This window comes from Ciconia boyciana, chromosome 1, assembly GCF_034638445.1.
Source record: "Ciconia boyciana chromosome 1, ASM3463844v1, whole genome shotgun sequence".
NCBI classification, from domain to species: domain Eukaryota; kingdom Metazoa; phylum Chordata; class Aves; order Ciconiiformes; family Ciconiidae; genus Ciconia; species Ciconia boyciana.
Window position 1 is genome coordinate 205,191,137 of NC_132934.1, and position 16,523 is coordinate 205,207,659.

At 41.8% G+C, this 16,523-nt stretch overlaps 1 protein-coding gene across 1 annotated transcript in view; it reads left to right on the top strand.

Moving 5' to 3' along the window:
* The first annotated feature begins 1,326 nt into the window (after positions 1–1,326).
* TRPC6 (transient receptor potential cation channel subfamily C member 6) overlaps positions 1,327–16,523 on the top strand; it is a 96,611-nt gene continuing 81,414 nt past the window's right edge. The window contains exon 1 of the mRNA XM_072855060.1: positions 1,327–1,536. Coding sequence (XP_072711161.1) covers positions 1,394–1,536 — 143 coding nt within the window. The 5' untranslated portion in view covers positions 1,327–1,393. The remainder of the gene's footprint in view (positions 1,537–16,523) is intronic.

Consider the following 16,523-nt stretch of genomic DNA (forward strand, 5'->3'; position numbering starts at 1 on the left):
CATTAAACCCATGGCCTGGCAAAGGCTGGTGGAGAGCACGGGCAGCGTGTAAAGGGTTGTGCTGGGGTTTGCCCAGTGAGTTTCTCAGCATATCACCACATCAAGGGATGGTGTGCACGCCTGAAGAGTAAAGGGCTGTGCACTGCTCAAAGACAAGCCCTGGCAATACTTTAAATATGTGAACGTGGCCGGGGACGAGGGAGAGATTTTATTTGGATGCAGTCATCTGAGCTTGTACATCTACAACATTCAGTTATAAACATTCCCTTATGAAATAGTAAGTCTATTATGTTTAATGTGAAAGATGCCTATAGGTCATACATTATTTCTTCAGTGCCTTACATTTTTCCTACAAAAGTTTGTAATTATTTCAGTATATTTACATAAGTCTACGTAAGTAAAATAAGAATATCATCAGACAAAGCACTACCAGTGAAGCAGAACTGAGAAATACAAGTGGACTGAGTTTTGCTAAAGTGTTATTACTGCAGAACTATTGCTTTTTTGCTAAGAAAGGTGATATTTTGACCCTGCTCTTATCTGAAATTATTAGAGGTGATATAAACAAGCTCTGCTGTGAAACAAATGAGCATCGTTTGTAAAAGGACGCAAGCACAGCACACCCTGTATTTCCAAGCTAAAACAAAGCAAGAAGACCTGCTCCTGCTTCCTAACAGCGGGGGTTAACCGCCCGCTGCGCACCTGCAGTCAAGCCCGAGTCCTAGGGGGGAGTTTTGCGTGATTTTTTTCAGACCACCGTGGGCTGTGTTTTATACAAAGCGGCTGAAGGTGAGCACTGTCCCTGCCGAGGTTGTCTTTAGAATACTACCCCGCTTTTTGGGGTGTTCTGGGGCACAGGTACGTACACCTCTACTCAGAAGGCGGCACCGTGCCAGCGCAGGTGGGACGCTGCCACCGCGGCGGGGTGCTGCGGCCCCGGCGGCGGGAGCCGGGGCAGGATCGGCTCGGAGCCGGCGGCACCGGGCGGGAGCCGGAGGGGGCGGCGGGACCGGGAGGGCGGCGCGGAGGGCGCACCGCAGCCCCTCGGGGTAGGCGAGCGGAGCCCGCCGCCCTCCCACCTCCCGCCCCTTCCCGCCGCCCGGGGACAGCCGCGCCGGCTGACGCGCCGCAAACTTTACTGCCCCCGTGCCGAGCTGCGCCTCGCCTCCGGCGCGGCGGGCGGCGGCTCCCGGGGCGGCGGCGGCCCCGGTTGACACAGTAACCCCTCGCCGGGCTCGGCGGGAGCCGGTGCGCCGCGCTGCCCTCCCTCCGCCGGGGGACGCGGCGCTGTGAGGAGAAGGCCCGCAGTGCCGCGCTCCGGCCGGTTCCGCGCTGCTTCCGCGGCGCCCTGAGGGAGCCGCTGCGCCTCCGGGCGCCTCAGCCGCGGGACACCATGAGCCAGGCGCAGCCCTACGCCCCGCGGAAGAGCAGCTCCCCGTCGGCCGGCGCCCGGCGGAACGACAGCCAGGACTACCTGCTGCTCGACGCGGAGCCGTGCGAGGAGAGCGCCCTGCCGCCCTACGCCTTCTACCCCGTGTGAGTCCCGCCGGCCGGGCCCGGGGGCCCCTGTCTCCCGCCCGGGGGCCCCTGTCTCCCTCCCTCCGTGTCTCTCCCTCCCTCCTTCCCTGTCTCCCTCCCTGCGCGGGCGCGGAGCGGGCCGGGGCGCCGGGCTCCGCGCTAGCTCCCGCTGGAGGGGGAGAGACGGCGCCGGGACAGGTGCTGGCGGGCGGGGGGCCGCCGTGCGGGACCGCGCTGGCTGCCGCGGCCGGCGGGAGGTGCCGCTGTCCGCCCGCTGCGCTCCGGCCGGGGCAGAGCCCGTGGCGGGACCCGCTCGTGGGCAGCCGCCGTGGGGACTTGGTCATCTTTCCTCGTCTTCCCCCGGTAGCGGAGCGGGGTAATTGTGTTTGCGGAAGACGGAGGAGCAGCACCTGCACCCCCGTGCCCAGCTGGCAGAGGTCTCCTTGCTAGGCGCAGACCGTGATACCCACCTCGCTGTAAGGAGGCGAAGGATAGCTTCAGTTTGCTGTGGAGAGTGGTGCGGGCGACGTCTGTTTTACTTAAAACTAACGGTATCTAATGGGTTTAATAGAGTTACAGAAATTTTAACTCCTACGGTTGCTCCCACAGAGAGAGTGCACATGACAGGCATGTTCATAAAACCATAATCCTTTCATTACTGCATTTTGTCAAAATCATGTAGCCTCGTGTAATTTCATTCTCTAAGTTTTGCTGGATAGTTATAATTTAAAGTAGGGTGTAAGAACATGTGCAATAAAAACTAAATGAAACATAAATTATAAAGGTTCCAGGAACCGCAATTTTTAACATGCAGGTCAATTGACATTCAGTGTTGACAGTGTCCCTCTGGTTATGTGTTGTCAGCATGACTTCTATAATTACCACTTGTTAATGCTTCTGAGGAGAAGCTATCCCACAGAGGGGGAAAATGGGTATTAAGCAGTGCAAGATGAGTCCTAAAATCTCAGGTGATTACCAGAAGATGTGTACTTTCTTTTGTACAAATTGTATTTTATTGCTTAACTGTATTTTATTGCTTAAATTCCAGTTATCAGCCTCTCCTAGTTTTTGCTGTTTTATCTATGAGCGACTTACCAGCCACTTATCAACTACTTGGATATAGGAAAGGAATAACAGCAATGAAACTGGCAACACGCACAGTGTGTGATTATATACTCTATATATTGATTTATAAACTCAGCTAAGAACAACCAGAGTTTTCAGAATTCACTGCTGTATTGCTATTCCTCAGTGTCTTTCTAGAGTACTAATTCAGTATGCTCATGTAGCTATAAGAGCATACATTATTGCACATCAGACTTAAACCATCTCAAAATATATGAATGTATCTGTCTAATGAATGCTTTCCGAAGAAAAACCTCATGATGGTTAGTTCAGAGATTGGTTCCAACGAGTAGACTTCAGCTTTGAACTAATATGGCAGTTCTGAAGTTCCTTTGCTATGTACTCATTCGGAATGGTTGTGCAGTTACGAGATGATATCCCTTGCATACGTGGTTCAAAGCATCTCTTAAAACAGAATCTGCAAGGTCTGTGGGGTGCTGATATTTTCACTTCAGCAGTATAAGCCTGTGCTATCAGCTCTTGGTCCAGCACACAAGTGTGGAGATTGCCTCTCATCATTTCACAGTGGCTATAAGGAAATCCTACATCCTAATTGAGTTGCTTTGTAGAACTAGGGTAGCACTAAATGCAGGAATTTATCTCTAATGATGTCATGTCAAGGCCTTAGATGCCTGATTCTGTGGTACAGGTAGGTCCAGGACCCTGGAGTCTCTCCCTAATGGAAGCTGTTTCCGTCAGTCTTTGAGAGAATAGACAGAAGCTACCTGATAATATGTGTGGCATATATGAATTTGAGGAATGTGCCCCTTCTCAAATTTATATAATCACTACCTTAAAAAGGGTGCTTTAGTGGGTAGTGCTGGTTTTTTACATGCACATTAGGCATGGGGAAGCTGTCCTTTGGGGCTTCTCTGGGTGTGGAAAGGAGCCATTTCACAGGCACCTGTAGACAATGCCTACACGCAACTGCTGCAGGGACTTCCTTGGCTGGCAGGGGTGAATGCAGTGAGTATAGACTCATAGTATATGGTGATTACTAAGCACAGGTTTTGAATTTTTGTGCCTAAATTCCAACTACATCATGTTTTAGGTATACATTTTGCAAATCTGTTTTTTCAGACAGAAGTCATTAGTTTTACTAGTGGCCTTCATATGGCCAAGAACATAACCAGATGGCCCATGTTTAGGATATACTGTTTATAAGCTTTGTCATCTACATGCAGTAAGAATACTTTTCTCTACTTTATTTGAAAATCCTCAAATGACCAGTATTTCCTGATGTTATTATGGTAGAGAGTATATGAATCTTACCTTTTATCTGTAGAGTCATAAGGTCTCCAGAGATCCCAAGGATACTGCTGATGAAGGGCATGTATTACCCTGACAGATAAATTATTTAAAATCAGTATTTCATGTGCTATGAATCTACTTGGACTCAGTGTGCGTGCCTTATCAAGTCTGTCCATACATGGTTTGTCGATGTCGGTTTTTCTTTAGCTACTTCCCCAGAAATGTGGCAGCTCAGAGAGCTGGTTGTGCTGTCAGGTGCCATATTTTTCCTTGAAGTCCTTGTATGACTCTTGGGTGACCATTTGATTACAAGTCTAAACCATGGGGTCTGTGGGTCTGTCCATTGAGATAGAGCTACATGTCCCTTGAGATCCAATGGTATGTCTGTGCTTAAATGCGAACACAAGAAGACACGGATTAACTCTCCAGATTAATATGTCAAGTGATGTAAAATGTTTTATCTAAAGCTACTTACATTTCACTTAAAGTATTTCTTGGTATATCCAATTGCTAAGGGTATTTTTTTCAAACTAAGTGGAAAATGATAGGCATCATTTGCACGTGCAAAAATGCCCCGAGAACGTCTTGTGTGATGGTGATCAATGCAGAACACTAATGCAGAGTACAGCTGATGTCCAAAAAAAGCTGAAGTGTACCTCCTTTTAAACATTACTGAGAGGGTAACATGCTTACTGAGGTATATATGGCATGTGACTGTTGCTTGAAAAGTAGTCTGATACCAAGGAATAGTTTTTCTCAAGTGGCGATTTAGTGCTAATGCTGATGTTATTGCATGTGTTGTCTGTAGAACATGTTTTTCATGTGTTGTTTTGTGACTGCGTTTAAGTGGTGCAGTGGCTGGATAATAAAAAAAAAACATTTTAAGAGAACTTTTTCTTGTACTCACAGCTAAAGCCCTAACCCATCAAACTACTACTTTAGTTCAGTGGTGTTACTCCTGAGCCTTGATATACATTCCCTTTATAACAGCAAATAATTGTCTATTTAATAAAAGACACTGAGTTTGGCTTTTTTTTTTGTTCCCCACATGATTTTTCAGCTGATTCATTGATTGTAAAATAGCATGGTCACATTAAAAATCAGAATAGTTGTCCGTGATGAAGCCAGCTGGCTTGACATTGTGTCAATGAGTTCAGCAGCACTGACATAGTGTGCTTAAATATTAAATTACCTGTAAATTGGTAAAACATTTGAAATACTGACCTGTCAATGTTAACTGACTCTGTGAGTAGCAAGGGACCTGACAGACTCTACTCATATATTTGAGGCTTTGAATTTCAGTACTTGTGCTTAACAACGTGCATCATACCAAATGAGTATGAATTCAGTACCACTCTGAAGAACAGCTTTATTGTGTCCGAGGTAGCTGCTACCTTTGTTGCAAACAAGACTTCAGCAAGGTACCTTGGGCTCAGCAGCCGTGCCAAGTAGGGTCACAGACTCTTTTGGCTATAAGTGGATAGAAGACTCTTACCTTTATTTGCGGTATGGTGCAAAATGAAATTCTAATGGGATTTGGTGCTGAAAAATCTTGTTTTCCTTTTGAATTCAGAACCTTTGCTGAAGTGAAAAACACACTTCAGGTGATCTGCAGGATTTGTAATTAAATGGTTTCCAAAACATAAGGCTACTTTTTAAGAATTTAATATTAGTATATTAGAAATGATATGCAAGTAAACACTTTCTTTCTAGTAGTCCTCTTCCACCTAGTCATCAAGTCTTGCCCCTAAGGTATCAAAAAAAAAATACATTGCGACATACATGTCAGAAGATTGCCTCCTGAAATACAAAAATGTGGATACGTTTTTTTTCCTCTTGTGCAAGTATTTCGTTGGCAAAGTGCCTGGTTTTGTAGTTTAAAACAGGATGGAGAGTGCATTTTAAGGTCTAACCCCAAATCTGAGTGCTGATGTGCAGTAGGATTTGAAAGTGATAGTACTTGTATGTAAACTTCCCGGCTGAAAAATGTTATTGATGAACAGATTGTCAGCATACTAAGCTAGTGAGAATACACTAATTCAGTCAGACATCTGGTTATTTGGCTTATTTATACTTTGAAATATTTTGCATCGTGAAAAATAAATATGTTTTCTTATACACGTGAGGAAGGGTAATTATGCATTAAAATGTCAGTTGTAAAATAAATAAGGCACACAAATTATCAGATGAAAACAGGGGAAAAAAGAGTTCTGATATGCATAGCTGCCTTGAGGCGTAGATTATTCCTCAGCTTTTGTGGTTTTCAGATCAAGTGTTTCTCAGCACTATCAAACCCAATACATACTTTAAAACCCTTTCTTTGTTAAATAATATGTTTAATAATTTCTTTTCTGCCTGCAATATAACAGTTTCTGCTATTGGCATAACATCATTTTTATCTCCAGCCTCACCTATCTTGCTTGAAATGACCTGTAAAATTATCTTCCAGACTCTTCATTAGACATAATCTCTTCAGGGAGTACTGTGCAACGTGGCAGCTGTGTTTCAGACTGCTAGTCTCTTTGCTGAGATGCTGTATCTTCTGAAAATATATTGCAATAGTCTTGTTGACAGCAAAAAGGTGGAAGAGTTAGTATGGAGGGGTGTCATTTCCTTTTATAGCCTAGTGGATGGAACACTTTCCTATGAATTAAGACTAATGGATCTACTTCCTACGGGGCACAGGAAAAAAAATCATGTCTGGATCTGTCATATTCTGGGTGACTGAATTTAATCCCCGAAGTCTTGGGTAAAAGAACATCACCATTATTACCAAGCCCCAGAAAATCCATCTTTTAGTTCCCTCTGCATTTCCTACAAGTATCTAGAACAGAATGCTTCACTTTGAACTAAAGATACACTTAATGTTGAGTTCTGTTTTTTTTTCCCTAAATACATTTTAAAAAATCTGAATGAAGAATAACAAATAAATATTTTGTTTTAAATCAAAAGGAAATATATTTATTTTGATATTTCAGCCTGACAGGTTAATTAGTAAAACAAAAATTAGTCACATGGTCTGATGTTTCCTGCCTCATCAGAAATGAGGAAAAAAGAAACCATAACCTGTTTTTTTGGGGTAAGACATTCAATAAAGTTTTCTTTTAAAAGAGCAGCAAAGCAGACTGATTATTTATTTCACCTTGGAGAGCTGAGGTCTGTCGCTAGTGAGTACTGCTCTAGCTTACCCGTGCAACTCAGTCCATAAAGTGCACGATACTGGCCAGGGGTAGGCCTGGTTTGATGGTCTTCAACATGCTCTGTTCCAGCACACCCCTGGAGCAGACTCAGTATTCTGTAGATGGAGTTTTCTACCAGATCATTTTATGCTTTGAAGCCGTTTGAAAAATCAGTGAGCTTATGCAGAAACTGGTACACAGCCTGACAGTTACCTCTCAAAGGTGAATTGAACCACATATGTTTGTTTTTGGTGAGGACCTGTGGGATTTGTGGGGTTTAGTTGTTAGGCACTTTTGTATTCACTGTGTATGCTCACTAACTTAACAGCGAACTTCCTTTGGTCAGCTACATTACCTGAATGGTTTCCGATGCTAATACTTCAAAATCAATTTTGCTTGACTCATTACAGTATTTCTGTCGGTTTATTTATAAACATTCTTAAGAAAAAGGTATATTTGTGGACCGCTCTTACGCAGTTACCGAACGAATGAAAGTCACCTCCCTGTGGGACCTAATTTTATAAAACTGGAAGCTTTCCATGTAAATAGAAGTCATTTGTTAAATTTGCATGAGGAAGGTGGAGTAGTGATTAAGAAGTGTGTGGGATATATATGGCATACTTTTCACTGTAAATGTTAATAACAAGTGTGTTCTTTGTCAAACACCCTCCCAGCAGCATTATAACCTTCAGCTTCTGTGGTGGCAAATAACTGGCTACTTGAAGAACTCCTGCCAACTATCCGTATCCCCAAATAAAGGTGACTTGGCATGGTGGGTCTACCTCTTCATGCTGTGTTTAGACTTTCCAGGTCTGCAAACATGAGCAAAAGAAAATTTTGTCAGTTAAACTATATTCATCAAATTCTTTATAACTTGGTTTCATACCTCAGACTGTGATGCAGTGCAAGGCAATGACTTCGCAAAGGGCTTCAATCTTAAAGTGCATAAAATGAGTCTTACATACGTACGTGTTTGTGCACATACTTGTGAGTGTAGACACTTGCACACAGAGCCTACTCAACAGGAGGCTTAAAGGATTTATGTTGATAAGCAGTATTTAAATATAAGTGTTGATAATTATATGTGGACACAAAGCTTAGTGATAATTAAATTACAGGTAGTTTTCTCTAGAATGGATTAACATTTTTATCTTGCAGTAGAATAGTTATTATTTGTTTAGCAGTGACAACTTAAATACATAATCAAGTATACTATTTTTAGTGAAATAGAAGTTATGGAACATAATGTGAAGATGACTAATTAAAGCCTGGGTTTATTTTCTGTATCTATGTCTATCCAACTACACTTTTTCATACCATTAGTACAATTGACAGCACAGCTCTATTGTCCCCCAAAACCTAATATGTCTAAATAAATGTTTGTCAATATTAGGGAAAAAAAAAAAAGCAAACTCTGGTACTAGGAATGAAATGTGAGATTGGGTACAAGAACCCCAAGTAAGTGGGTAAAGAGGAACTGCATATCAAGAATTGTCATTTTAGGTGTGTTCTCAAAGCTATGTGGGAAGCGTGGATAGCTTGTTTTCTGCAAGCGTTGAATGTAATTTCCTTTTGTTTAAAAAAAGTTACTAATTTGAACAAAATGGCAGTGTTGCAGATGTGGATTTGCTCGCTGAAACCTTTGATGTGGATGGACCACTTTCTTTTAATGTGGAATAGTAGTGATGAAATAAAAATGACAAATAGTAATAATAATAGTAATCGTGAATCACCAAGAAGTAGATGTGATGCCCGCCTCTTTGCTCAAACATTCCTTCAGTAGTGCCCTTAGTCATACTGCTGTTAATGTTCTCCCTTATACATCATTAATTAAAACCAAAACCAACCTTGCCCACTGCCAGCTTAGAAGAACATGACTGGAGTTCTTTTTTGCCCTTAGAAATTGATTAAACACTGATTAAATACATGAGCCTTCCCATGCTGGTAGAAAGAAAGATCATGAACCAGAAGATCACGGTTGATGCAAATTGGATTTTAAAATACCCCAGAAAACAGAGTACAGATCACAAGGTCTGTATGATGCAGCGCTAGCAATTTTACAGAACATTCAGACTGGAGAATTTCCTTGAAACTTTGCTGCTTTGTTACCAAATCTTGAATGAAACAGTGCATCTCTTACAAATGGCACCTTAAATTCTTTTGAGTTAAGTCCTGGTCTACTGAAGGTAGTGGGAGTTTTGCTGGATAGCCCAGCTGTTTAGCAGGTTCATGTTACCAATTGACCTCAGTCGTAAACGACCAGCAGCAGCCGCCCCTCCTGAACATGTGCACAAATGAGATCTCTTCCAACAGACTTAGGCTTGGCTCTGTTGTGGTACACTAATAGTTGTGCACACAGCAGGTTGTAATCCCTGAGCTGCACAGGAGACCTCATATATTTCTAATCAGATGCTGGTTAATTGCTGCTAATAAGGGCAAACTACTATGGGGCCAGCTGAATTGTTACTTTGAAAAGAGAGGACCTTGATTTCGCCATGACACATAGGGGCCCACCACGTGCAAGCAGGCAGTGTCTAACATGGAGCTGGACAGTAACTAGCCTGAGACCAAGGAGGTGTTGAAAAGACTTGGCAGCCACAGCCTGAAGCATTATTTTTATGCATACTGATCAGCTTAACTGGCAAGTAGGTATGTGCCCAGCAGACTGACAGGGTGGGCTTAACTGGCTGGTCTGTTACCTCCCATCTCATCTGTCAGCACTGGTTTTAGTTCAGTAACACCTAATAGACACTTGGTTGTGCTGATTTTCCTCCTGGTGCAGTCTGGGTTTCTCCTGTCATGCACATTGACTGAATTTAGGAATGATGACTGATTGCTTAGAAGCCTTTCAGAAGGGAAGATTCCCTCATCTTTGAGGAGTGATTTATGTTTTCTTTCTCTTCTGTAAGGTTTTTGCCTGCGGTGTACGTGTTTCAGCTGTTCTAGACATTATTTTTCTTCCCTTTTTTAGAACAGGTAGGCAGGTCAGACCACTAAACTTTGTTAGTCCTACTCTGTGTACATGTCTTAGGCCTGCCAAGAGGTAATAATCCAATACTTGGTGCTTTTTGTAAGGCTCTTGAAGTGCGTTGCAAACAGATGCATTGCACACAGTCCAGCTGTCAGCCTTCCAGCCACTGGGTTCTTGGCAGCAGAGAGAACGGTTCTTATAACAGCAATGTTTTACATCACGGATTGCGTCAATTAAACACCTTTACAGCACTTGGCACATCGCAGGAGAATGTAACAGCGGTAACACCAGTGTGAATCCAGGAAAAACTTTTAACTGAGGTGCAGCTTATGGGAGGATGCTTTGGAAACTGGCATTGCAAAGCTTGGAAGATCTGTGCCATGGAGACTTGTGCCGCAGATTTCACGATTACCATTTCTCTGCTAATCATGGTGTGGGAAAGTGCCCTCCCTTCCCCACGTGCCCATGCATATGCCGAGTCACGCGTAGGAGAAGCACACTTATGAGCGGGGGCTTGTGATGAGGACGGTGTCTGATACGTCTGATCACTTAGCAGTGGGCTCCCACATCTGTCCCGCATGAAACAGATGAGCTTGAGAGAGATGTGTGTTGACTTGCAAGCCCCACCACACAGGGAGCTTAGTGCCATGAAAGATCCAGATATTAGTTAAAAGAGTGGACTGTAGGTTTTTTTTTTCCTAAGCATTTGCAGTATGTGACAATGTATATGGTTCCTTTCTGTGAGTGTCTAACCATGTTTAGGGATTTATGTGGGATGAGAACCATTGTATTGGTTTGGGTTTGGTTTTTTTTTTGTAATCCTTTCAGAAAGCACAGTGAGCCTCTTTGAGAATTGTTCCTAACCAATTGTTTCTGAACATAATAATAAACCAATTTGCTTGTCTGTTTTGCAATGCAATAATTGATTTTCTGTATTAATTTAGTTCCACTCTGCTAATCCGTGTTTTTAGGCATTATTTCCTTAAGCTAATTTAAAATTACTTTCAATTTTCAAGTGTTTTTAAAAATTTATTAATGAAATATCACAAGTACTAGAAATGTCTAGTTTATTATCTGCACTTGCTAAGTTTGTTGGATTGTACATGAGTTGAATTTTTTTTTTTTCTTGCTGGATTTATTAATTTATAGTTAACTCCAGTAAACCTTCTATGACCAAAATATATTAAGTAGAGAAAGATTTTGAAATGGTAATTTAAAGGTTATAGAAGTTTTATTTTGGGCACATGTGGGAGGAGTCTTTTTAGAAGTTAATTTAAGTGTATATAGTACTAGTGGCGCTTACTCAAAGGGAGATCCTGTGGTCTGAGAACTCTCGAGCTTCTCTTAGCTCTGAATTGAAGGATGAATCCGTATGCTCATGGATCTGCCTGCACCATGTCCACTGCTTGGCTTTTGCTTTCCTCTGTCCTGGTAGGACCACATGGACTAGAATGGTTGCTCAGAGGGTTCAGGCTCTGTATAGGATCAACATATTTCACTGTACCAGGGAGGTGAAATTAAATTAACTCTGGTGCAGTGGGATACTTGAGGATATTTGCAGTAGAACTTCTAAAATTTCCACTGAGACACTTAAGTCCTCCTCTGACTAAATTATGTGAAAAACCAGATGCAAAGAGCAGGCTGCGGGATGGCAGCAATGACTCTTCCTCTCTTCCAGCTCTTCTTTTCCTCTCCCTATAAGTTTCCTATTAATTTCTCAAGACAGTTTTTGAAGACTGCGGCTTTCACAGCTTTCTCAAGTGAGCCTTAGAATCTTACTTCTCCCCTTACAATGTACTATTTCATTTTCCTCTCTCTCTGTAAGTGTAGAAATCTGAACTCAAAAATACAATGACCGTTAACAAAAATTGGATCAAATGCTAACAAAAGTTAGTTAAAACAGCTTCATTTGCAGGTAGTGGGGATGGGATGGAATTTTCCAAGGATACTAGATATTTTGTGTGGTCTTACTTTAGTATTCTTACTTCAGGATCTTAAAACTACACAACGTCAAAGTTGCTGGAACATTTGGGCTGCAGTCCATGTTACTGTTTGAGTCCCATGGAGGTTGGTGAGACAGAGAGTCTGTAACAGCCTCTTGCTGGTCACGAAAGGCTAAGGCGTTACGGCAACATGGCAGATACTGTGGAGGAAGAATAGCAGTATCTTGAACTAACATCTAAGCAACAAATAAAACAAGCAAAAATTAGATTGGGAGAGGAACGTAAGTTTCTGAAGATACAGTCTATATTATTTAAAACATTTTGTGGAGCACTGCTAACAAAAAAGTCAGCAATAGCAATATCTCCAGAAGGTCTGCAGAATGAACAGTGCCTACGGTGTGAAGCGGTAGAAGTTAATGTTCTTCACTTTTCTTCAGAAAAGAATTTTAGAGGTTTAAGTCAGAAAGCTATTTAATCATTTAGCAACATCTGATGTGAGCACATTGGTAGGTAAACAGCAACTGATGTGATAGTGAAATTTCAGCACTGCTGTGTTTGATAAAATAATAATGATCTTACCTAACAAGTTAATATATAAAATATACACTGGGATTTCTTACCCCACAGCCACTTCCAGCCTAAAATCAGCAACAGCGTTTAATACATAACAGGAAGGGAAATTTAAAAAAGAATCTAGTCAGGAATTCACAGAGACAGCAAGGCTAATGCTTCTAGTCTTACAAAGCTGTCTGAGGATCTTTAATGACCTGAGGTTTCTATGTTTTGATTTTTACATCAAATCTGAAAAACAGCAGAAATTTCCCTAGTTATCCGTGAGAGCATTGATAACGCCTTAAAGGGAAAGAATATCCTTTGTGGATTAACTGGCTTCAGTTCGTGCAGGATTTGTGACATGTCTCCATGAATCAATGAGGAAGGTGCTGGTACAGGGGTAGCAGAACTGCTGGGTATCCATGTGCCTTTTCTGACCTCTGGCTGTGACAATACTGACTTACTCCCGGCATGCAAATTTTGGTGTCTCCAGAGGGTCAGAAAAGGCATGGAGGTACACAGCGAGGAGCAGGGGAAATAGGGGGACTCACTGCAGGGGGGATATGGTGCAGTTTCTCTCTGGATTTCCTTTTCATTGAAACTCAAGTAGGGGGTGGGAGGGATGATGCATGTCCGAGTATCACGCCAAAGATGACATGCATGCGTACAGGAAGGTGCAGAAACTTGGGAGCACTCCTAGTGTTAGTAATGTATGAGCAACTTCCGATTGCTTCGTGTTCCTGAGTTTTACCTCTCTTGGAAGCAGATTTCATGAGTCCTGAACTTCTAGATCAGGTCCTTGGTATTGCATGTTGTGGATCAAGCATAGTAGGATTGACAGAAACTCCACATCCATCCATGGTTTGTTTTCAAATCCTATATCCTTTAGTAAAAATGTCAGGAACTTTACCATCTTCTTTTGCTTTTGAATCAGATGTGGGAATTGAGGTTGGAAGGTGGAAATCCTGCTGCTACCTGCTTTCATCTCTGTGGTGGTCTTCAGGCTTTTCCCTTAGTTGAAGACTGCTGCTTGTGTGGCAGGAATGGCAGCAGATGTAGGAGAGGCCGAGGGGTTTATCTGAAATGAAGCATCCAGCCTGACCTCATGGTCTGGGCTCCTTTTGTAGTGCGTGAAAGAGACAGGCCCCTTCAGGCACTAGTTTGTCAGATCTGCTTCAGAACTGGGTGAATCACACGGGTGACTAAAATATTGTGGAAGGATTGTTGATGAATAGCAAATCTATATTCTGCAACACGCACTGACTTCAGTGGGATTTGTGTTCATATGCCTGTGGAGAATATTATCCTCAGTCTTCAATATCCCTGAATGTATATTTTGTCCTGTGTTTCACTGTTTGTGTTGTAGTGCATATCAATGATTGATAATTTAAGAAATTGGAAGAAAAGATTATGTATTTCAGGAACAGACTATAGAAATGAGAAATATGTGATACACAGTGAAAACCAGCATGTAATTCTTTGACCTAGGCTAAATTCTGACGTGTATATATGGATGAATTTTCTGATCTTTGGTTACTGAACTATACAAAATTTAGATTGACTTAATTTTTTTGAGAGAAAATTCCAAGACAATTAAGAGGGATATTTTGCATATTAATCATCTTCACTGCATTAGTGAACAGAGACAGGAAGAAGAGCATGATATATACACCCTAACAGCTTTATCTTTTAACAAAAGGAATTTTGTTTCAAATCTTAAATGAAAATTTGACCCAAGCAATTAGAGTGTAATCCTTCATTTTCATTAAAAGCTTCACTTACAGTTTGCAAAAGTATTAAATCCAATTATTTTTTAAATAAATTGTAATAATGGATTCCATAAGCATCACAAAAGATTTTGCAGAACTTCAGTTCCTCTTTCCTGAATTTTCAGTTTATCAGCATGCATAAAGTAATACTGTTAGTGGTGATGTAACTTTGTCTCAAAATAGCATGCAGGCTAGTACAGACTGAAGTTGAGAATGTACCTCAGGTCTAAACAAGATTTTGCTCTGCAATTATTTAAAATTGTAAAACATTAACTGCGTAAAATTTGCATAAAGTTTACATAGAAAACAGGAACATTTTCTGTTCAAGAATGAATGAAAGTCTTCATTTTTCAATATCTTGATGACGTGAATGTTCATCCAAAATTATTTTCCTTCATTCACAAATTATTTACATGTATACAGGTTTTTGTTTCAAGTAGCTAGCAACTGTCCCTGGAGTTTAAGGAAGGATCCTGTCCACTACTAATCATAGGGTAGCATGCCATTTTCTCCTCAAGGCTGAAAGACACCAAAGATAAAAGTCTCATTTAGAGACATGAGGACAGTTTTGGAGAATCAGAATTGCATGAGAGATGCAGCAGCAAAATGTGTCTTCTGAATGAGAGGTAATTTCTGAATATTTATTACTTTATCTGGAATAGTTTTTTTAAATATGTCAGCATTATATTGGGAGAGGAGGAATGTTGTCCTGAATATGAACTACCAGCCAGACAGCCCCTGGACAGTGGCACAGTCCAGATGGCTGCTTTTTATTTTAAGAAATATGGAACAAGATTTGGAGCACTGAATGCTGCCTGAAATTTCCAGTACATCCTTCTTTGCAAGCCCACAGCTGGACTCAGCAGCAGGCTGCTGCTGCTCCTTGGCTGGTAAGGGGCCTGGGGATGGCTGAGTTGGGATCCTGCCTCTGTATCTGCTGCGGTTGTACTGCCCTACTATGTGATGATAGGAAACAGTCAAGACTGTGCAACTTTATCAGCATAATATCCCACCTGTTTGTACTAGGTAAGCTTATTTTTCTGTGATGCTCCTTGGGGATGTTCACACTTTGCTATATTTATAGTGTTTGTCCTGAGCGTAGGCAATGGGTCGTTAGTAGAAAGTGTTCAGTGATACCCACTGCAGTATTTGCAATAATGGGAGGATACAGTTCAGCAGTATAACCAACCAGACTTTGCCCTTAAGAATTATTTGAGACCTTCAGTTGTGAGGTGTGGGGTTTTAAACTTCTGAACTGTTAGCATCAACGTAGCAAGCTGTTATTTCATCACTTACTATCCTATGGGAAACTGAGAATTAGAGATCCCATTGAAGTTCTGAATAAGTTCGCATGATCCCACTTGGCACAACCTGGGAATGTCTTTATAGTCTTGGCTGAAGAGTAGGATCACCTTACCTCTTGCTCTGCTTAGTAACCCCTGAGCTCAAGACTAAGACACAAGGTGGAAGAGAACAAGAAAGCATCTATTGCTGCTACGTATACCTGAAAGTATCAGTTCTGAGAATGTAAGAGGCAGTAAATACCAAATTATGACTGCTAAATACCTTACAAAGAAAAGGCAGGGTGCTAAAAATGATGTAACTGGAAGGAATGTTTCAGAGGAATGTAGAAAGTTAGGGATGTACAAAATAAGAACGACTTTTTTGCTACCTGTCTCCAATCATCAATCAACATCCTCCCAAAAATTCAAGGTCAATTCCAGAAAACAGCTGAAGCTGCTGTATGTTGTTATGTCCTGGAACTGGATGTTGCAGAGTGGGGGATAGGGGCCGTGAAACTATTTTCATGACACTTTTCATATGCATCATCTAGAGAAATGATATGTTGACTAGACTAGCTTTATATCCCAGAGATTATTTCTGCATGAGAGCATGACTTTCCATTCCTCACTCTTCTACACTCACTGCTGCTCCAGAGAGTACGTAGTGTAACACTTACAAGAGCATCATGGGAAAAAAAACCTCTGCAAGTGCGTGTTTTTTTCTTATCCCCCCCCGCCTCCCCGTTCTGAGATGTCACCTTGTAGACTTGGCAAAACAAAACAATTTCATTTTTCCAATAGAGAATATATGTGAACATTGTGTTCCCATTTTCCCAAGTCCTGTGTAAAAGGGAAAGCTGAGTAAGTTTGGAACTTCTGTTCACATGAAACGTTATTGGTTTTGTATCTGTTTTCATGGTTAAAAAAGCTAC